This window comes from Polyodon spathula, chromosome 3, assembly GCF_017654505.1.
Source record: "Polyodon spathula isolate WHYD16114869_AA chromosome 3, ASM1765450v1, whole genome shotgun sequence".
NCBI classification, from domain to species: Eukaryota; Metazoa; Chordata; class Actinopteri; order Acipenseriformes; family Polyodontidae; genus Polyodon; species Polyodon spathula.
In genome coordinates this window covers 91,474,011-91,492,564 of record NC_054536.1, presented here as the reverse complement: position 1 = coordinate 91,492,564, position 18,554 = coordinate 91,474,011, and the positions used below count along the sequence as shown (strand labels likewise).

General features: G+C 38.8%; 1 protein-coding gene across 2 annotated transcripts in view; it reads left to right on the top strand.

Annotated features, from left to right (window-relative positions):
* colq (collagen-like tail subunit (single strand of homotrimer) of asymmetric acetylcholinesterase) overlaps nt 1-18,554 on the top strand; it is a 45,656-nt gene that overhangs the window by 9,728 nt on the left and 17,374 nt on the right. Inside the window, exons 2-11 of one of the 2 annotated variants that reach the window (XM_041246387.1) lie at nt 1,301-1,413; nt 5,919-6,005; nt 6,368-6,412; nt 7,864-7,890; nt 13,158-13,229; nt 14,269-14,331; nt 15,337-15,363; nt 16,101-16,145; nt 17,332-17,367; nt 17,807-17,887. In XM_041246387.1, coding sequence (XP_041102321.1) covers nt 1,301-1,413; nt 5,919-6,005; nt 6,368-6,412; nt 7,864-7,890; nt 13,158-13,229; nt 14,269-14,331; nt 15,337-15,363; nt 16,101-16,145; nt 17,332-17,367; nt 17,807-17,887 — 596 coding nt within the window. Of the gene's footprint in view, nt 1-1,300; nt 1,414-5,918; nt 6,006-6,367; nt 6,413-7,863; nt 7,891-13,157; nt 13,239-14,268; nt 14,332-15,336; nt 15,364-16,100; nt 16,146-17,331; nt 17,368-17,806; nt 17,888-18,554 lie in introns of both variants that reach the window. The other variant, XM_041246386.1, reaches the window with a different exon arrangement.

Here is an 18,554-nt window from a genome sequence, read left to right as displayed (position 1 = left end):
TGCCACAGCGCTCCCTCGGTCTGGAAGAAAGTTCTTTCACCAAGAACAGGTAGAAGAATTGTGACAAAGGTTAATAACAATCTGAGATTGACTGCCAAAGATATTCAAAGTGAACTGGCTGCAAGTGTGACTGGGGTTTCCATTTCAACCGTAGGCTGAGTATTACACAGAGAAGGTCTCAGTGATGCCACTGCTGGTAACCCTGTGGTCTGCCAATGCTTTCTCCAATTGAATTGTATTATATTGGTCTCATTGGCATTTACTGACTATTTAAGTATTGAATAAAAACAATCTGGCTATAACCAGGCATAAGGACCCATACACAAAGGGGGTATATGTAGCCTTGGGCTACTTTGGAGAGCAACAGAGCTGTAAAGTGAAGCACATTTTTCATCAAACTTGGAGGGCATTGCCATTATTGTATCTCACCTGCTCAGTTAAATTCTTCATGTCGATTTTCAATTGTATACTTTGAGGAGTTAAATCCTGAAAAGAGAGTAACTATCCATAGTAACTATCCATAGAAGTAAAGCATGATGAAAGTAAACGTGTCTAAGCATGCTGCGTTTAAGATTAGAAGGAATAATTTAAAAACTATTAACTGCACAATAAGATTAAGAACATGATTTACAAAACCACTGTTTTATAATTCATGGTCTCTTATGCAACTGCTTGTTTCTCAGTTTGTATATATTAACTATTAATTAATTAGAGACTAGATTCTCTGCTTTGTCTTCAGTTTTTGGAAGAATGTTAATTGATCAGAATTTATTCCATTCATAGTTTCCATTGTGCCAGTCCTATAGTAGTGCAGCAGGCAGCAGCTGCTCTCGCAGGATCACTGCAGGGTGTTGATTGTCAGTCACACTTTGAACAAAATGTTGTCTTGACAGTAAATCTGTATTGATAACATTTTTTTATAGCACATAATAAATAAACACTTATTAATGTTTCATACAAATGATGCAGTTTAAAAAATAAATAAATAAAAAAAACAAACATTGTAAATGATTCCCCTTTCAGCCCTTGTGAATTACCATTAATTAGATAGACATGGATCAGCTTACAATGGAGACAATTCCTTGTCCTTAACTGTCCTACCTTTGGTAGCCTGTACAGTAGTTTTTTTCTGCAAGAGTGTTCCCATCTCACTGGCTACACTTTTAGCTAGAGTCAAACGCTACAGAGTGATGGTTATACTACACTTTATTAGATGACAGTACGTATAACTGATTATTAGCACACGTGACACTTCCTTTTTTTGTAAATGATTATCTCATTATTATTTTATTTTATCTAGCACTCAAACCTTTGGAGCAGAAGAAAAGAAGTCCTGGCAATATATGTTGTCTTTTAATGCCTTCACCACCACTATCCCCTCCTCCCCCATTGCAGCAGGAACGCAGGAGTCCGGTGAGTAATGATGCCACTGCTAGTCGCACCGTACTGACAGTTATCATTGGCTAAAATGGGACAGGGCACGCATGCCGTTAACATGCTTAAGTTTGGATTTTCAGGTAACCTCTCCTTTGAAAAAAGTTTTGCTGTGTGTTTGGGTGTTTTTCTGCAGAAAAGCACATATGACAAGATAAGTTGCATAGGAATATATGGGAATCAGGTATTTTAGGAAGTAATGATTAATATTACTACAAATATTACTATAGGGTAAGGAGAGAGGGCTTTGAAAAGTGCAGGAATCTTATTAGCATATCAAGCTTCTTGCAAGGCCTTTGTCATTTTTCTGTAGATTCTCCGGTGAAGTCCATTTATCCTGCCAGTGATGCAACAGTGATGCCAGAATCCACCTGAGCCTCACAGTCACGTCTCTGTGCTGCACATGATACTGGGGGGAGCTCTTAATAGCTGCTGCACAGGAGTATCTACAGTGTGGTGTCAGAATAAATGGATTTCAGAGTCAACTAAAAGCATTCAAAAAATGAGCAGGGAGTTATGAGTAGGTTGTAATGCTATTCTGAGTGTGTGTGTGTGTGTGTGGGGGGGGGGGGGCTGTCAAGATGTAGTGGTTGGTGCAATAGAAATGATGTCACAACAGCTTCTTTCCAATCAAAATAAAAACCAAAACCCTCAAGGGTGCTTTTATTGCACACACACACACACACACAAAAAACTGGATTAGCCAGGAATGGTTAGATCCAGGTTAAAATACTTTGCAAAAAAAAAATAAAAATAAATACTGAACAAAACCAGCAATGGTTAAGTTCAGGGAAAATAATCCTGTACACTTATACACAATATTAAACACAATATACACAATATTCCAGCAGTGCAGCTGGTACCAGGGTTATGCAGCGCTGCACAGGGGTCTGTGGCTAGTCAGTTTTACATGCAAAGAGTGTAGCTCTATATTGGTAGTCCATTTCAGTCCTTGCAGTCTGTAAAATGGCAAAGCACAAAACAGGTAGTAAAACAACAAAAGCAATACGATGCAGCTCCAAAAACTCGTGAGCGAGCTTCACAAAACTGCTTCCCTATACTGCTAGGCCCCTCCCTATATCATCACTGCACCAAAATCAGCCCTATTGGAGCACACTACAGCGATGGCCATGAGGAACATGCCCAGCAGTACAGCAGCTTCGGGACCTATCAATATGGCCGACCTCCAGTCCCTGCTGTGTCCGGATGTCAGCACTTCCAGTCAGGAGCGCCCCTATCTTTGAGCACAGCACCCTCACAGGTCGGGAAGGAGATTTTCAGCTCTGATTCATTCTCTCCTTGTCAAAGGAGTATAGTAAATGTTTTTTCAAAGACCTCGTTATAGTATTGCACATTTAAATCAGCAGGATTTCCCACCTCATCTTGATGCTAGTCTTGTCAAATGCATATATGTATCTGTATATTAGGGGCGTTGCTTGCAGCTGCAGTACAGTATTTGTAATCTCTGTGCATTAACAGTGAAACAGTGTTTCTTACTATTGATTTTGTGCTTCTGTTTATCCATCACAGATTGGTCGTCATAGTCCAGTTGAAAGAATTATATATATATATATATATATATATATATATATATATATATATATATATATATTTATACAGTGCCTTGCAAAAGTATTCAGACCCCTGACCAATTCTCTCATATTACCTAATTACAAATGTTACATTGAAATTTCGATATTTTATTTTTTAACACTGAAACACAGAATCAATTATTGTAAGGTGACATTGGTTTTATGTTGGGAAATATTTTTAAGAAAAATAAAAAACTGAAATATCTTGCTTGCATAAGTATTCAACCCCTGTGCTGTGGAAGCTCCCAGTTTGCACCGATGAAAGAAATGGCCCTAACGAGGACACAATTACCTTACCATTGGCCTCCACCTGTGAACCATTAAAGTTGCTGTCACATTTTCTGGATAAAAACCCCACTGTTGAAGGATCATTGGTAAGGCTGTGAATCTGAAGGAAAATGAAGACCAAAGAGCATTCTACAGAAGATAAAGTAATACAAATGCATAGATTAGGGAAAGGGTACAAAATAATATCCAAGTGTTTGGATATCCCAGTGAGCACAGTTGGAGCAATAATCAGGAAGAGGAAGCTGCATCATACCACCCAGGCACTGCCAAGAAAAGGCTGTCCCTCAAAACTCAGCGCTCAAACAAGAAGGAGACTTGTGAGAGAAGCCAACAATCACTTTGAAGGAGCTACAGAGGTCAGTGGCTGGGAGTGGAGCAATGGTGCACCAGTCAACCATATCAAGAGCTCTGCATAACACTGGCCTGTATGGGAGGGTGGCAAGAAAGAAGCCGTTACTCAAAAAGTACCATCTGAAAGCACGTCTGGAGTTTGCCAGAAAGCATGAGAGTGACCCAGCTGCGATGTGGGAAAAGGTTTTGTGGTCAGATGAGACCAAGATACAGCTTTTTGGCCAAAACTCAAAGTGCTATGTGTGGCGCAAATATAACAATGCCTATGCTTCAAGACACACCATCCCTACAGTGAAGTATGGTGGTGGCAGCATCATGCTGTGGGGATGCTTCTCATCAACAGGGACTGGGAATCTTGTTACAATTGAAGGAAGAATGAATGGAGCAAAATACAGGAAAATACTGCAAGATAATCTGCTTCAGTCTGCTAAAAAACTGAAGCTTGGGAGGAAATTCAACTTTCAGCAGGACAATGATCCCAAGCACAAGGCCAAAGCAACATTGGAGTGGCTCAAGAACAAAAAGGTGAATGTCCTACAGTGGCCCAGTCAGTCGCAAGCATCGTCCAACCAACCTGAACAACCTGGAGCAAATCTGCCAAGAAGAATGGGCCAAAATCACTCCGACACTGTGTGCAAAGCTGGTACATACTTACCCCAAAAGACTTAATGCAGTTATTGCAGCGAAGGGTGGATCTACCAAATATTAATATGTGAGGGTTGAATACTTATGCAAGCAAGATATTTCAGTTTTTTATTTTTCTTTAAAATATTTCCCAACATAAAACCAATGTCACCTTACAATAATTGATTTTGAGTTTAAGTGTTTTAAAAAAAAAATATCAAACAGAACGAAATTTCAATGTACCATTTGTAATTCAGTAATATGAGAGAATTGATCAGGGGTCTGAATACTTTTGCAAGCCACTGTGTGTGTATATATATATATATATATATATATATATATATATATATATATATATATATATATATATATATATATATATATATATATATATATGTGTGTGTGTGTGTGTGTGTGTGTGTGTGTAACTAAAAGGACATTATTAAACAAACATTATACACAATGTATAAGTAATGTGATTCTACTATACTGTTTTTATTGATTACCAGATTGTTTAAATTAGCAACATGCTACCAGAAACTAATGCGGTAAACTGAATTCGGCGATTAGAGCCAGAACGAAATGCAGGAGATAAAAAGGGTAAAAAGAAACAACTTCCTTTGGTAATTAGTGTTTGATTAGGAAAGCGAATCGGCTCAAAATATGTTTAAAGGGACATCACGTGGTCAAAAATAAAACCAGAAAAACTAGAAGCCATAGTTATACTCAATAGCCGTCCACCAGAAACATAAAGATGGACAAGCACAATTTACCTATGCTTCACTAGTTACAAAAAATATCTATTGTTGCTTAGATAGGTAACGACCACCAATGTGCCAGATGAATTGTTGCATCACTAAATTATATTAACTTTATTATGAATGTGGAGGAAAATAAATCCTGATGTCCCAGCCCTGCGAAGTATAAGAGCTTATTAAGTGCTGTATTATTTTGTATCTATGTACTAAAACACAGGCTTTTACACATAGCTTATTATTTCTGATTTCTAAGAAAAGAGGGTTAGCATGACATATTCTGTAAAAAAAAAAAAAAAAAAACAGACTTAAAGATTGATTATTGATCCTGACACATAACAGAGCTTACATCGTAGTGGTAGATATTCTTCCCAATAAAAGACTTAAACACATCCAAAGAATATCCATTGTGTATGTGTGTACAGCAAATGTGCTGTGTCTTGGAAAGAGGCCCTTAAGAGGAGTCCATTAGAAAGGAGGTGTAGTATTATTAGTCTGGTAAACAAGCATATGTAGGAATGAAAGAAACGTGGGGGACAATGCATCAAAATCCAACACTATACAATAAGAAGGCCCTCATTTTCCCGCTTAATGCTTTTAAATATATGTTCAGTCAAGAGCTGATAATCTTGATATCCGTCTTATTTAAATAAAATGTGCAAAGCTTTGTTCTGTATACAGTCACTGGTGGTAAGTAGCTGAGTGAGCGTCACACCAAGAGCCAGTGCATTAGCATGGTCAATTAAGGTGAAAACTCCTCTTCGGCAGGGATCTGACTCACTTCCTTTGAGATGTACTGTTTCTGTACAATACTCTGGTATTTCCCTTTGTATCCACACTGCTTTCATGTGCTTGCATCCTTTTTTTTTTTTAGAATGAAGAAAAGAAAGTAGATGAAGAAAAAAATATGAATGCCTGCATACCAGGTCCTCCGGGTCCCTCTGGACCAGCTGGACCACAGGTAGGCAGCTTGGGCTCCGGTCATTGCTTACGCAGAGTAGCAGAGAAACAGTCATTATTAATCATAGGGTACAGTGCTGTCAATGGACAGCTTGGAGGAGTCCCTCATTCCCTGTAGAAGACTACCTTACTCCCATACAGCAACCCTGAAATGCCAACTTTACTACATTTAGAAATGCCAGAAATATCCATGTACTGTCCAAAATCCCATAGCAAATAGTTCTCAATAATGGCAATTGTACTTCCCTCCCACTGAAACAGGTTGGCTATGAACCTGTGATTTTAGACCACACTGATAAATTAGCAGAAGACAAGTTGCTCTTCCCATGGCTGTGAATTAAAGGGCTTACTGTGTTACTGCAGGGTGAACCAGGAATTCCAGGTGTAATGGGACCAAAGGGGGAGAAAGTAAGTTCCTGTCTTGTTTGTTTTTTTTCCTGTATTGAAATCATTTAGTTGTGATGTTTGGAGGTTTACTCATGCTGGTTCAACAGATACTGCTGCATTTCGTTATAAAACAATGTTTAATATATGCTTCTCGTTCTCCCATTAAAGGAACACTTTATACCCCCTGAATTTGTAATATCCCATAATATGTATCTATCATCATCATGTATTACTGATTGTTTTCTGATGGATGTTTGGAATGTTTTATAAATTGCCATGCCAGTATAAAAATGGAGGCCAGTATGAAGCAGTTAGTATGTTAGAGATTTGCCATTGTAAAATGTTTCAAGGGGTAAAAATCATACCCTTAGTGGTCATTTATATACTTCCCTTACTACAGAAATGCCATTTAACTCCTCAAATCTCAAAGAGCACAGAAATGGTAATACATATCATGGGAAAACACAGATCCAAAATAAGTACAATACAAATTCAGGGGGTCTAGCACCTTTTATTTCTTTCACATGCAACCCATAGTCTCCTGTATATAACTTCCAAAGCCAAAGGGAGGTAAAGAGGCTTTCATTACATTTTCATTTACATGCATATTCAGTTAATAAACACTTTTGCAGTTCAACTCTAGCTTATCCCAAACCACAGTGACTGCCTAACTCCACAGGGCTACTCTTAGGTGTAGCCCTGCAATTCTGTAATTCTGTCTGTAGTTAATATGCTGACGTGAACCTGTAAAAGATAACTATCTAAATCCATTGAGCCCTAGTCAGTTGTGAAAGTCAATTTTGGTTTTGGCCAGACAGCTTGTGAATCTATTACCTTATCCTCAGACACAGGGTTTACTGGAGCAGGGAATGCCATTAGGCTGTTTGGAAAGCAATTAACCATATGGCTTAATGATCAGCATACCCGGAGGTCCTTTTACATCGGAGTTTGTTATGGGATTGATTCCAGGCTTTGTGATTTTCTGGAAAATTGCCTGACCGTTTGGAAAATTGCCTGAAAGAGGTTAGCCAATCTGAGCCTGCAACTCCCTACAGGAGTGTGAAGAGGTAGGCTTTGCCAGGATTGTCACTCAAACTTACTAAGCAGGGCTCTCAAGCTTTACTTCTAAATCTGCATATTACATTGGAAAACACAGGCAGTTTTAATAAAATACAGGGAGTTTTCTAAGCATATTAAAAAATAAAAAGTCAATAGGCACCTTTTGAAGGAAATTCATTTTTGTATTTATTTAGACAGAAGAATGGCATCAGTTTATAACTTTCTTTACCAATTCCTTTAATGACTCGTCCTTGAAAGTGTGAGTCTGTTCCAGATCAATGCAAATACATTTTGATTTCTAAATACTACGACAAGTTTTCCATTCAAGGGATTATTAAAAAAAAAAAAAAAACTAAAAAAGTTTCTTCCACAAATGCCCAAAATAATACTGCCTTGTGGTTCTTTGTTTCTAGGGAGAAATTGGCAGACCTGGCTCAAAGGTGAGTACAGGCAGTCTTTATTAAATTGTCTAAGTAAATGGATTTGCCTTCAATATGTGACAGCACTTACCATTTGTTGGCATTGATGCTATGTTTTTGACTGATGCAATAATGCTTCTACTCAGCAATATGGGATTCTAAGTAATTACAATCTTGAAACAGACTACAGGGATGGTCAGTCCATCTAAACCTAAAGCATCTGGTACAGAAGGTAGGAAGAACAGAGTTCAGCCTCTTCATTCAGCATTCAAGGACAATGTTCCATTTTAAAAATTGAAACGTGACAGATTAAATGGGTAAGGCCCCGTATTGTTTTGTAAAATGATATTTAAATACCTTGTTATCCTGTTATGAAAAAAAAGTCTAGTAAAATCGTCAAATATATACAGTGAGTGTACAAAACATTAGGAACATCTTGCTAATATTGAGTTGTACCGCCTTTTGCCCTCAGAACAGCCTCAATTCACCGGGGCATGGACTCATGTTGGCCCATGTTGACGCCAATGCTTCCCACAGTTGTGTCAAGTTGGCTGGTAGTGGATCTCTACTCCGAATAGCTCGTTCCATCTCATGCCACAGATGCTCAATTGGATTGAGATCTGGTGACTGGGCAGGCCACTGTAGTAAGCTGAATTCACTGTCATGTTCGTGGAACCATTCCTGGACAATCCTAGCCTTGTGGCATGGGGCATTATCCTGCTGAAAAAATCCATTAGCAGACTGATACACTGCTGCCATGAAGGGATGCACCTGATTGGCAGTGATGTTCAGATATCCTGTGGCATTTAAACGTTGCTCCACTTTTATCAGGGGCCCAATGTATGCCATGAAAACACACCCCACACCATAACACCACTACCATCAGCCTGCAATGTTGACACGTGGCATGATGGATGCATGTACTCATGTGGTTTTCTCCATACCCTAGTCCTCCCATCAGTGTGAAACAGCAGGAACCGGGATTCTTCAGACCAGGCAATGTTTTTCCAATCCTCCAGTGTCCAGTGTTTTCATTTCTTAGCCCACTGCAACTGCAGCTTCTTCTGTTTTGCTGAAAGAAGTGGAACTCGGTTAGGTCGTCGGCTGCCATACCCCATTCGTGTCAAGGTACAACGAGTTGTGCATTCTTTTATGGGTCTTTCGGCACCAATGTTGTACTGGACTGTCAGTTGATTAACTGTAGCCCATCTGTTGCTCTGCACAATTAGTGTCAGCCTCCTTTGGCCCCTTTCATCAATGAGCCGTTTTCGACCACTGGCTTGCCGTTGGCTGGATGTCCTTTGGGTGGTGGACCATCCTTGATACACACGGGAAACTGGTGAGCGTGAAAAACCCAGCAGCATTGCAGTTCTTGACACACTCAAACTGGCTACCTACTACCATACCCCGTTCAAAGGCACTTAAATCTTTTGTCTTGCCCATTTACCCTTTGAATGGCACACATACACAATCCATGTCTCAATTGTGTCAAGGCTTAAAAATCCTTGTTTAACCTGTCTCCCCTTCATCTACACTGATTGAAGTGGATTTAACAGGTTACATCAATAAGGGATCATAACTTTCACCTGGATTCACCTCGTCAGTATATTTCATGGAAAGAGCAGGTGTTCCTAATGTTTTGTAGGCTCAGTGTATATTTGTATTTTTCTAAGGAATCTAGTTATATTTAGATAATAAAAAAAAATCCTGTCTTGTTAACCAGGTGTTCTAACAAAAGAAATTGGATTTCTTATTGTTTTAATTTTGCTCCCAGCTCACTCAATTTAATTGGAATGATAAAGAACACCATGAGTTAATCTGTGTTTAAATATCTGTTCTGTCCAGCTGGTCAGTTCAACCCAGTAATAACACTGGTGACATAGCAAGCTGGTTCCCAGGTCTCTCAATTCTGTAAACCTCAGGGGGATCTGTGTGTTCAAATCCAGTTCAGGTTCCAAGCAATGTCAGCTTAACACCCACATTTCTCAAAATGAGAATTGAGTGAGGCCCAGAACTGAACTGCGAGGACAGGATCGAAGAAGCTCAACTAGGTCCTGTCAGCAGCCTGTCTGATTGTAAGCAGTGCTGTTACCCTTCACTTTTCATAAGCATCAGATTCACATCGTACGCTGCCTGCAATGGATCCAGAGTATTCACAGCACTGCGGTTTCATTTTACTCAGTGCATGTGCAATATCATCAATCATTGTATTTTCACGATTACCTCACCGAGGTCATGACATGTTTTACAGGTCATCATTTAATTAGAAATAGCAGAATGACAGGGCCCATTCGAAATAGATGCATCTTTGTCTCTATTATATAGAGTGGACATCAGATAGTAGTGCTGTAGCTCACAGTGTTTATGTTTTTAAAGAGAAGAGATGAAATTCACAAACAGAAGTGGGGCTGAACTGTCAGAACAATGACAGTGTTCAATACAAATCTAGATTGTTAGATGATTCAGGATTTAAAGTACAATTTGCACTACTTCTCTGTGAAATGAAAATGTACCCTAAATGATGTATTATAAAACTATAAAACAGCAATATATATATATATATATATATATATATATATATATATATATATATATATATATATATATATATATATATACACAGTACCAGTCAGAAGTTTGAGTACACCTGCTTGAAACCATGTTTTCCATGATTATCTATGCTTTTAACTGTATAGACTTGTCCATAAACACTTAATATTTAATTATATGATACAAGTACTTATATAAGCTGATAATCATAAGTGAATTGCATTCAAAAATTTTATTTTTAAATGAAAATGTAAATCTTGTCAATTTCAAGTCCGTTAAAAGTCTGAAATGTGTATAACACGGTGTTAGAACACTGGCCTAAGTATAAAAGTGTCTTTGTTAGATGTTCTCTGAGTTAACTAGCATGTTACTTAATTAACCTTTTGTCACCAATTACTGTTAACAGGTGAGGGTCCATAATTACTATAAATATAGGTAGCATAGGCACAAGTTTGTCATTCCTGAATGTAATGGAGCAGAAAATGGCAAAATATGCTCAGTTAAGCAAAGAAAAGAGACTTTAAGAAATGATGGTCAATCTTTAAGACAAATCGCAAGAACTTTTCAAGTGTCTGTAACTGCTGTGGCCAAGGTCAGGCAGGCTAAGGGTGACCTCAGAATCAGAGAACAAGTTCATTCGAGTCACAAGTCTGCAAAACCGGCAATTAACTGCCCCTGAAATACAAGCTCAGCTAAATGCTACGAGAAGTACAGATGTTTGAACATCAACTGTTCAGAGGACATTGTGTGAACTGGCCTAACTGGAAGAATTGCTGCAAATAAACCATTGTTAAGAATGCAAAATAAGAGGAAGAGACTTGCCTGGGCCAAAAAATACAGAAACTGGACGTTTGAGGAGTGGAAGTCGGTCTTATGGCCCGATGAGTCAAAATATGAAATATTTGGGTCCAACCGCAGAGTATTTGTAAGATGCACACAGAGAGGGCGAGCGCATGAGTTCTGCATGTGTGGTTCCCACTGTCAAGCATGGAGGAGGCAGTGTCATGGTCTGGGGTTGCTTTGCTGGTGACAGAGTTGGTGATCTTTACCAAGTCCATGGCAAGCTGACCCAAAACACACCTCAAAGTTGCGCAAGAACTATCTGGCGAAGAAGGAAAGTGAAGGACAACTCAATCTAATGACCTGGCCTGCCCAGTTTCCAGACCTCAATCCCATAGAACTTATATGGGACAAACTGGACAGAAGAGTCAAAGCAAAGCTACCCACAAGTGCTCTACATCTCTGGGAATTGCTGTAGAAGAGCTGGGAAGACATGTCGGATGGTTTCCTGCTGAAACTTGTTAACCAAATGCCTTGTGTTTGTGAGGCTGTTATTAAGGCAAAGGGTGGCTATTTTGAGGAATCCAAGATTTAGAGACAATTTTCAGTTTTCTTGAACATTGCTTTGATACTCCTTATTTTTTGTTTTGTATATTGTATATTTTCATTTTCAAGTATTTACAGAAACGTATACGATGTAAAACATTGTCAATTATGAAAAAAACGTATTTTCCAGCAAGTGTACTCAAACTTTTGACTGGTACTGTGTGTATGTATCTATCTATCTATCTATCTATCTATCTATCTATCTATCTATATATATACTGCTATGCAAAAGTCTTAGACATGTTGCATTTTTATACTCTGATGCATTATGAGCATCAGCAATTTACTCAAACCTCCACTAATGTTTTCTACTATTACAACAACCTTGACTTGCATAAAGAAGGAAAAATATTGAGTGAAATCGTTCGCATCACTCAATTTTCAAGGTGTGGTGTCCGAAGCATAATCAACAAGTACAGAGAAACATCATCTGTAATTGGCAAACCCAGGACTGGAAGACCCAAAAAGCTGTCTAAAAAGGTTCAGCGATACTTGAAGATCACACCCATAAAGAATAGAAAGAAAACAAGCATTGAATTGACATCATAACAAGCAGAAGGCACAGGTGTCGTTGTCCATCCATTGACAATCCAAAGCATCTTTGACCATTGTTCCATAGTCCAATTTCTAAGTTCTTGTGCATATTTTAACCTTGTAGTCTTGTTCCCCTTTCTTAACAGTGTATTCAACTGCAACTTGCACACCAGTGTGTGTATGCATGTGTGTGTGTGTGTGTGTGTGTGTGTGTGTGTGTGTATATATATATATATATATATATATATATATATATATATATATATATATATATATAAAATCCACGCAACTTGGAGAAAACTGAACTGCAACTCCCATTTGAAAATCAATATCCACAGTAATTTATTAAAAGTTTATATTTTATTTATTTAGTGCAATCAGTGAGAAGTGAAGGGATGTTTGAATATATGGTGAGACGAGCAAATTTGTTTGATACACTCTGAGGAAGACAGAATTGTGGAAAAGGGTAAGTACCGGTGTGAAAGTGCTCACTGTTTCTAGTGTACGCATTGATCTCAACATGAATAAATAAAATATAAACTTTTTATAAATTGATGTTGATCGAATGGGAGTTGCAGTCCAGTTTTCTCCAATCGTGGATTTCTACAGGAGGAGGTTCTATTAATCTACGGCTGTCCTGGGACGAAGCCCCCCGACACTGAAGGTATAAGACATTATTGCAGCTCCTGAAGTTGTATTGGATTATATTGGATTTTTGCAGCTTTCACATGGTTATACTAAGCCTATACTTTGTCTTGGGTATTAAAAAATCTCAGTCATTTTTGAAGCAACAGCCCCCACCCCCCCTTATGTTGCAGGGAAGAACAGGCCCACCAGGTCTCCCAGGAAAGCAAGGGCCACTGGGGCGGTCAGGACCAAATGGGCCTATGGTCAGTTTAGTAAGTTCCTTTTTGTTGGATGTATGTTTATGTGGCACACAGCCCCACTCTAACAGGTCAACACGTGGCAAACATCTCAGCACCAATTCAGTCCTTCTAAAACACCAATGTGTGTACAGTTCACCCAACAAGCAACACATTATAACAAGCCCCTGCTACTCGTTTTGTTATATTACGGCATACAGGTTTGGGACATTTATACAAATTGCCCTGAAGAACGTTATCATCATCCAACACGATGGCTGAGTTTCGACACCGCCAACCTCACAGCCCCCTCCCCACAACAAAAAATAACAGTGACGTTACTGTTGTAACTGAATCTATTACTTATAAGCTAGTGTGTATAAAGACCTATGTAAAAGAGCTGCATGTTTAAAAGTGAATGCCTTTCTGTTCACCAAGCTGACATTCCTGTCTTGTAAAGCATGTTTGACCATTTCTGTTCACTCTTATGATTCAAATCTGAGTGCCAGCAATGTGATGCAATCTTCTTGGTTGCAGGATGGCACATAAATGCATTGAACTTATTGCTGCTCCACATTTACAATTCCAGGAACCACAAGAGCACTAAATCGTCGTCCTCATGTTTGCTATCTTAATAAGACACACTTCTCAGTTTAATTCTGGATTGAAGCGTGCTGTGTGATGTACACAACTGAGTGATACCTTTGACATCACATCTAGAAGAATGCTTCCCTACACATTGAGCAGGGTTAAAATTTCCGCACATTGTATTAATGGGTCGCTTTGAGTGACAGCATGTGTTGTAATAGTAGCCACATCCTTATACTGTACTGTAGTGCCACCCAACATAAAAGTGGATAGGAATGCTTGCTTTGCAATTTCCTTTGTCTGGCATTGTATGCTGTAAGGCAATGCCAGGGAACCCACACTTTGATACACTGGGTTATTTTATGTTTGATCTAAGAAGAGCTGCAGATAATCAATCCCAATGCATTTCCAATGTATTTATTGCATGAAAGATTAAAGGAATCCCCACAGTTGTTTAGTTTTTCTTTCTATATCACAGGGTGAAAAGGGAGATCTGGGGCTAATGGGACTGCCAGGTGTAAGAGGACCAACGGGCCCCAAGGTTTGTTACTTCAGCTGCTGAGTTATAAACACATTCAGCACAATTAGAATGCAGCAGGGACAGCTGCAACGCCATTCCAGCTACACCTCTACTGTAGATCCAGTACCAAATTTCAGAAGACTAGTAATTGTGCACATGGTCATTTTTCGGTATAACTATTCATTAACACACAGACACATACTGTATGGAGAAAAATATCAAGTGTTTACAGTGCGATTTGGACAGATATGATTGTATGTCAAAAATAATGGCATGAGAGCTACATGTATCGTCTTAGCTAATCAGGTTCTGAGTAGAATGAGGTCATTAACCCAAAGGTAGATGCCCCCTAACGCTAGCTTTAGTAATACATTTTAAAAAATGCAAAAGCAGCACAGATCTAAAGGTCACTCTATTAATTATTTTTCCCAAGAAATACTGCTTCAAAGTTATGCGCATGCGCAGTTAGAAAACAGACATCATATGGGGAGGCAGTACTGGTTATGACACCGGCGATGTTAATTCAGAAGATCTGATGCATAACTGATATGAAACAAAAAGAACTGGTCAAAACTGATTTATGACCAGGGATATGTTAATAAAAATATCGTAATTATGTTGAAAAAGATTGCAGGAATATGTACAACAAAGTAGAAAGCTAGGGAAAGTGATACATTTTGTTTCTAAACCCTATAGCCTGTTTAAATAACTTCTATACTTTAATATCTTCAATAGCAACAGCATCAAGCAGACAGTTTTGTATCAGATCGATATTTTTTCTATCAGATCAATATGAATTCAATTGAGGGTCTCTGCTCTCGTTACTTTGAAATATGTTAATGTAACATTATTCAGCAGGTTTCAGTGAGCTTTATGAAGCAAAATGTGTTAATTCTACAGGGTAATGTAAAACTTCTGGCCATAGCAGTGATCAGTTGCTAAACTAATACAAAAAGTATAGTAATATAAAATGTGGTCTCATTCGCAGACACTTTTTAAATCATGCATATTATTGTCCTTCCACAGGGTTTGTCTGGATTTAAAGGAGAGAAGGTTAGTAACCATGAGTTCTCATATCTCTAAAGTTATTCCATGATGTATTGGCTTTCCTCCTCATGATGTTGCTTGTGCTCATGACTCCTTTCGGCAATGTCTGACCTTTGAACCTGGAAGACTTTAACCCTATAAGCATCATCGGTGGTATTGTCTTTCAGAGAGATGGGTAAGACCCATTTGACATACAGTAAGGATAAAAAAAAAAAAAATGCTTTTAATATTTGGATTGCTATATGTATCTAAGAGCCAGAGGACCAGGGCTAAAAAGCATTTACCATTTGATGTTGTCGACTAATATGAAGGCTTACTTAAGATGTGTTATAATAATAAAAAAAAAAAAACAACCATAGTTTACATTTATCACAATGAATCAGAGTGCAGTAAATGTGGCTCAATGCTTGGGTGTTACTGAAACTATATAAATGTAAAATCTGTGATATTTAATTACAACTGCAATACAATTTGGGTCTTCTTACTTCAATACCCCAACACATTTCTTAAATTCAAGTGATTGTATTAGGTTTGATAACTGAAATGTCAATCTGTTTGCCGTTTTGACAGTATCCTTTATTAAAGTGAAAGGTAAATCAATCATTCTAAGAAAATATGAGGTTAGAAATCTGAAATAAATATCCTGTTTGCTACAAAAAAAACTTGTACAACTAACCATGCCTGGAGGTGTGCCCATGCAGAATGCTTATGTAAGACTGGAATTTCCTCCAATTGTTTTTTAGGGATCGAGAGGAGACAGAGGGGAATCAGGCCAGAAAGGAGAGAAGGTAAGACACTGAGTTCTGTGTCAATAGAGATTTAAACACCTCTTTTTTAATTTTTTTTTTTAAAGAAACCTCTAAGGTAAATAGGAGTACAATTATTTTATTGATATGAAACTAGCAATAAACTACTCATAACACTAAATGAAATGTCTCTTTACGTTTGCTACAACAGGGGTCCCAAAGTCAAATAAACTGATCTTGCCCACTGTCTTGCCTTTCTCTAAGCCCATTTCCTAAGAAGCCAGGGATCCAGACTTCCTGAATGATCAGCGGCTTTGTATAACACTGTTCTGCTAAGTGGTAGATTAACAATGGTAATACTGTGCCGTTACATTACTTTATTATGTACAACTGTGGCAAAGTGGTTGATAAGGGGAACAGGGGTAGCGGTGATGCGGTGATGCGGTGATGCGATGCAGGAGTGATGAACAGACAACAGTGATTCAGTGAACAAGTGTTTATTTGTGCTGTTTCCAGGTCTGGTGACCGTCAAATAATAAATCCCCGGCAGTACACAACAATGTGTAAAGCGTGGGGATGGTGAACACAGTACAGTCTCACACACAAACAAAGGCACGGTCACCAGTCCTGGGTGATATTCAAACATGCAGGTGCTCTGTGCAGTGGTGCTCCGGATAGTGCTTTACGTGGCGACAGCTCCGGAGGTGTGCGTTAACTGTCTAGTGGTGCGAAAAAGACAGACAATTATAAAGACAACACACAACACGCAATACACTCTGAGAGCTCCTCTCTCAGTCCTTCTCTCCTCACGTTACCCAAACGAAGGAAAAGATCAGCGTTACCCTGTCCCCTATATGTAATCCCGCATGATATCTAGGTAAACGGTTGCAGCTGCCTTATTACTTGCAGCTGCCTCTTGTTTACCTTTCAAATCAATACGGTCTTACAACAGAGTCGCGCTTCTTTCCAGGCTGACCCACTTCCCTGACCCCGAAACAAACTGTCAGGCCAGCCCTTCCAGATACTTCTCCTCTCGTTCTTTAGCGCCCTCACAGGTCGGGAGGAAGATTCATCACCAGAACTCATGTTTCCGTCACAACAACACATATACTATATACTGCTGGAATGTTTGATTAAATACCACCATATAATAGGACTCACACAAGTGCCATAGTTTTTTAAACCAATTCTCTCATAAGTAGTGACATGCAATATGTTTTTCTTCTAGGGCAACATGGGCTATCCTGGAATGCTGGGACAGAAGGTCAGTACATAATTAAGATAGATCTCTTTAGTACTGAACAGCAAGATAATATAAATAAAAAAAATGATAAAATTGAAGAGCAGCTTGTTCAAGTTCTGATGATCCATTTAAACCACACACAGGGCTTATGATGTTCTGTGACAATACAGTGCAGCCCAGATCACCAGTCGCAGACACAAAACACTGAGGCACCAACCAGTGGGACACTGGCTATCATTGTCTTTTCTGAAACCATCCTGTAACCACATGATAGGAAACCTCTGGCCATGTTGTCAACAACTGTCTGCCTGAGCATAGCTCATGGGCCTAATTGCTCATTTGATTAAACCGCTCTGCATTAATCCTGTACCCACATACTCTAATAGACCCTTAGGCTTGTTGTTAAATTGATGCAGTAAAGCTGCGGTATGTGACTCTGCTTTGCTTCTGTTTATTAAAGGGAGAAATGGGTCCTAAGGGAGAGCCTGGGATAGTAGGTCACCGCGGTCCAACCGGAAGACCAGGAAAGAGGGGGAAACAAGTAAGAATACACTGCTGTACAGCTTTTTAATATCCCTTACAAGAATAACGTTATTAATGGAGTCCCTTTTGAACGTGAATGCATGGAAGTTACTTTGGTTTTGAGGTGCAGTCTCATTTATGTATTTATATATTACTCCATAGCTGTAAAATAGTTTTAAAAATGACTTCTTATTGCTGTAGTTGCAGTAAAGCAAGTTTTCAAGTTGGGCTGTGTCTGTGTGCCTTTAGGTAAAACTTGAATAATGTAAACAAAATATACTGTCAAATGCTGTAGAAATGATCGGACACTGTCTGTCAGCCACCGGGTAGAATCTGCAAGTTCAGCATATAAGGGTATAGCTTGTTTTTTTATGCACTTTTGTTTTGGTGTTTGAAAAGGGCATACATGCATATATTGTGATAGAATTGCACCTCACCACCAGTTCGGTGCTCCTTTAAAAATGTAGACCCAGACACGGAAATGGAATTTTTCAGCGCTTACGCACACTTTTTAATAAACACAAATAAAGAAACAAAACCAAAACAAAACCTAACTCAGTTTTGAAGCTCTGACTATACATTAACAGGTGTCTGACTAACACGCAAGACGGCTAAGCCATTTACCTGACATAAAACAGCACCAAACAAACCACACCGGTTTAACACAGCACTTACTTTACTTGGAC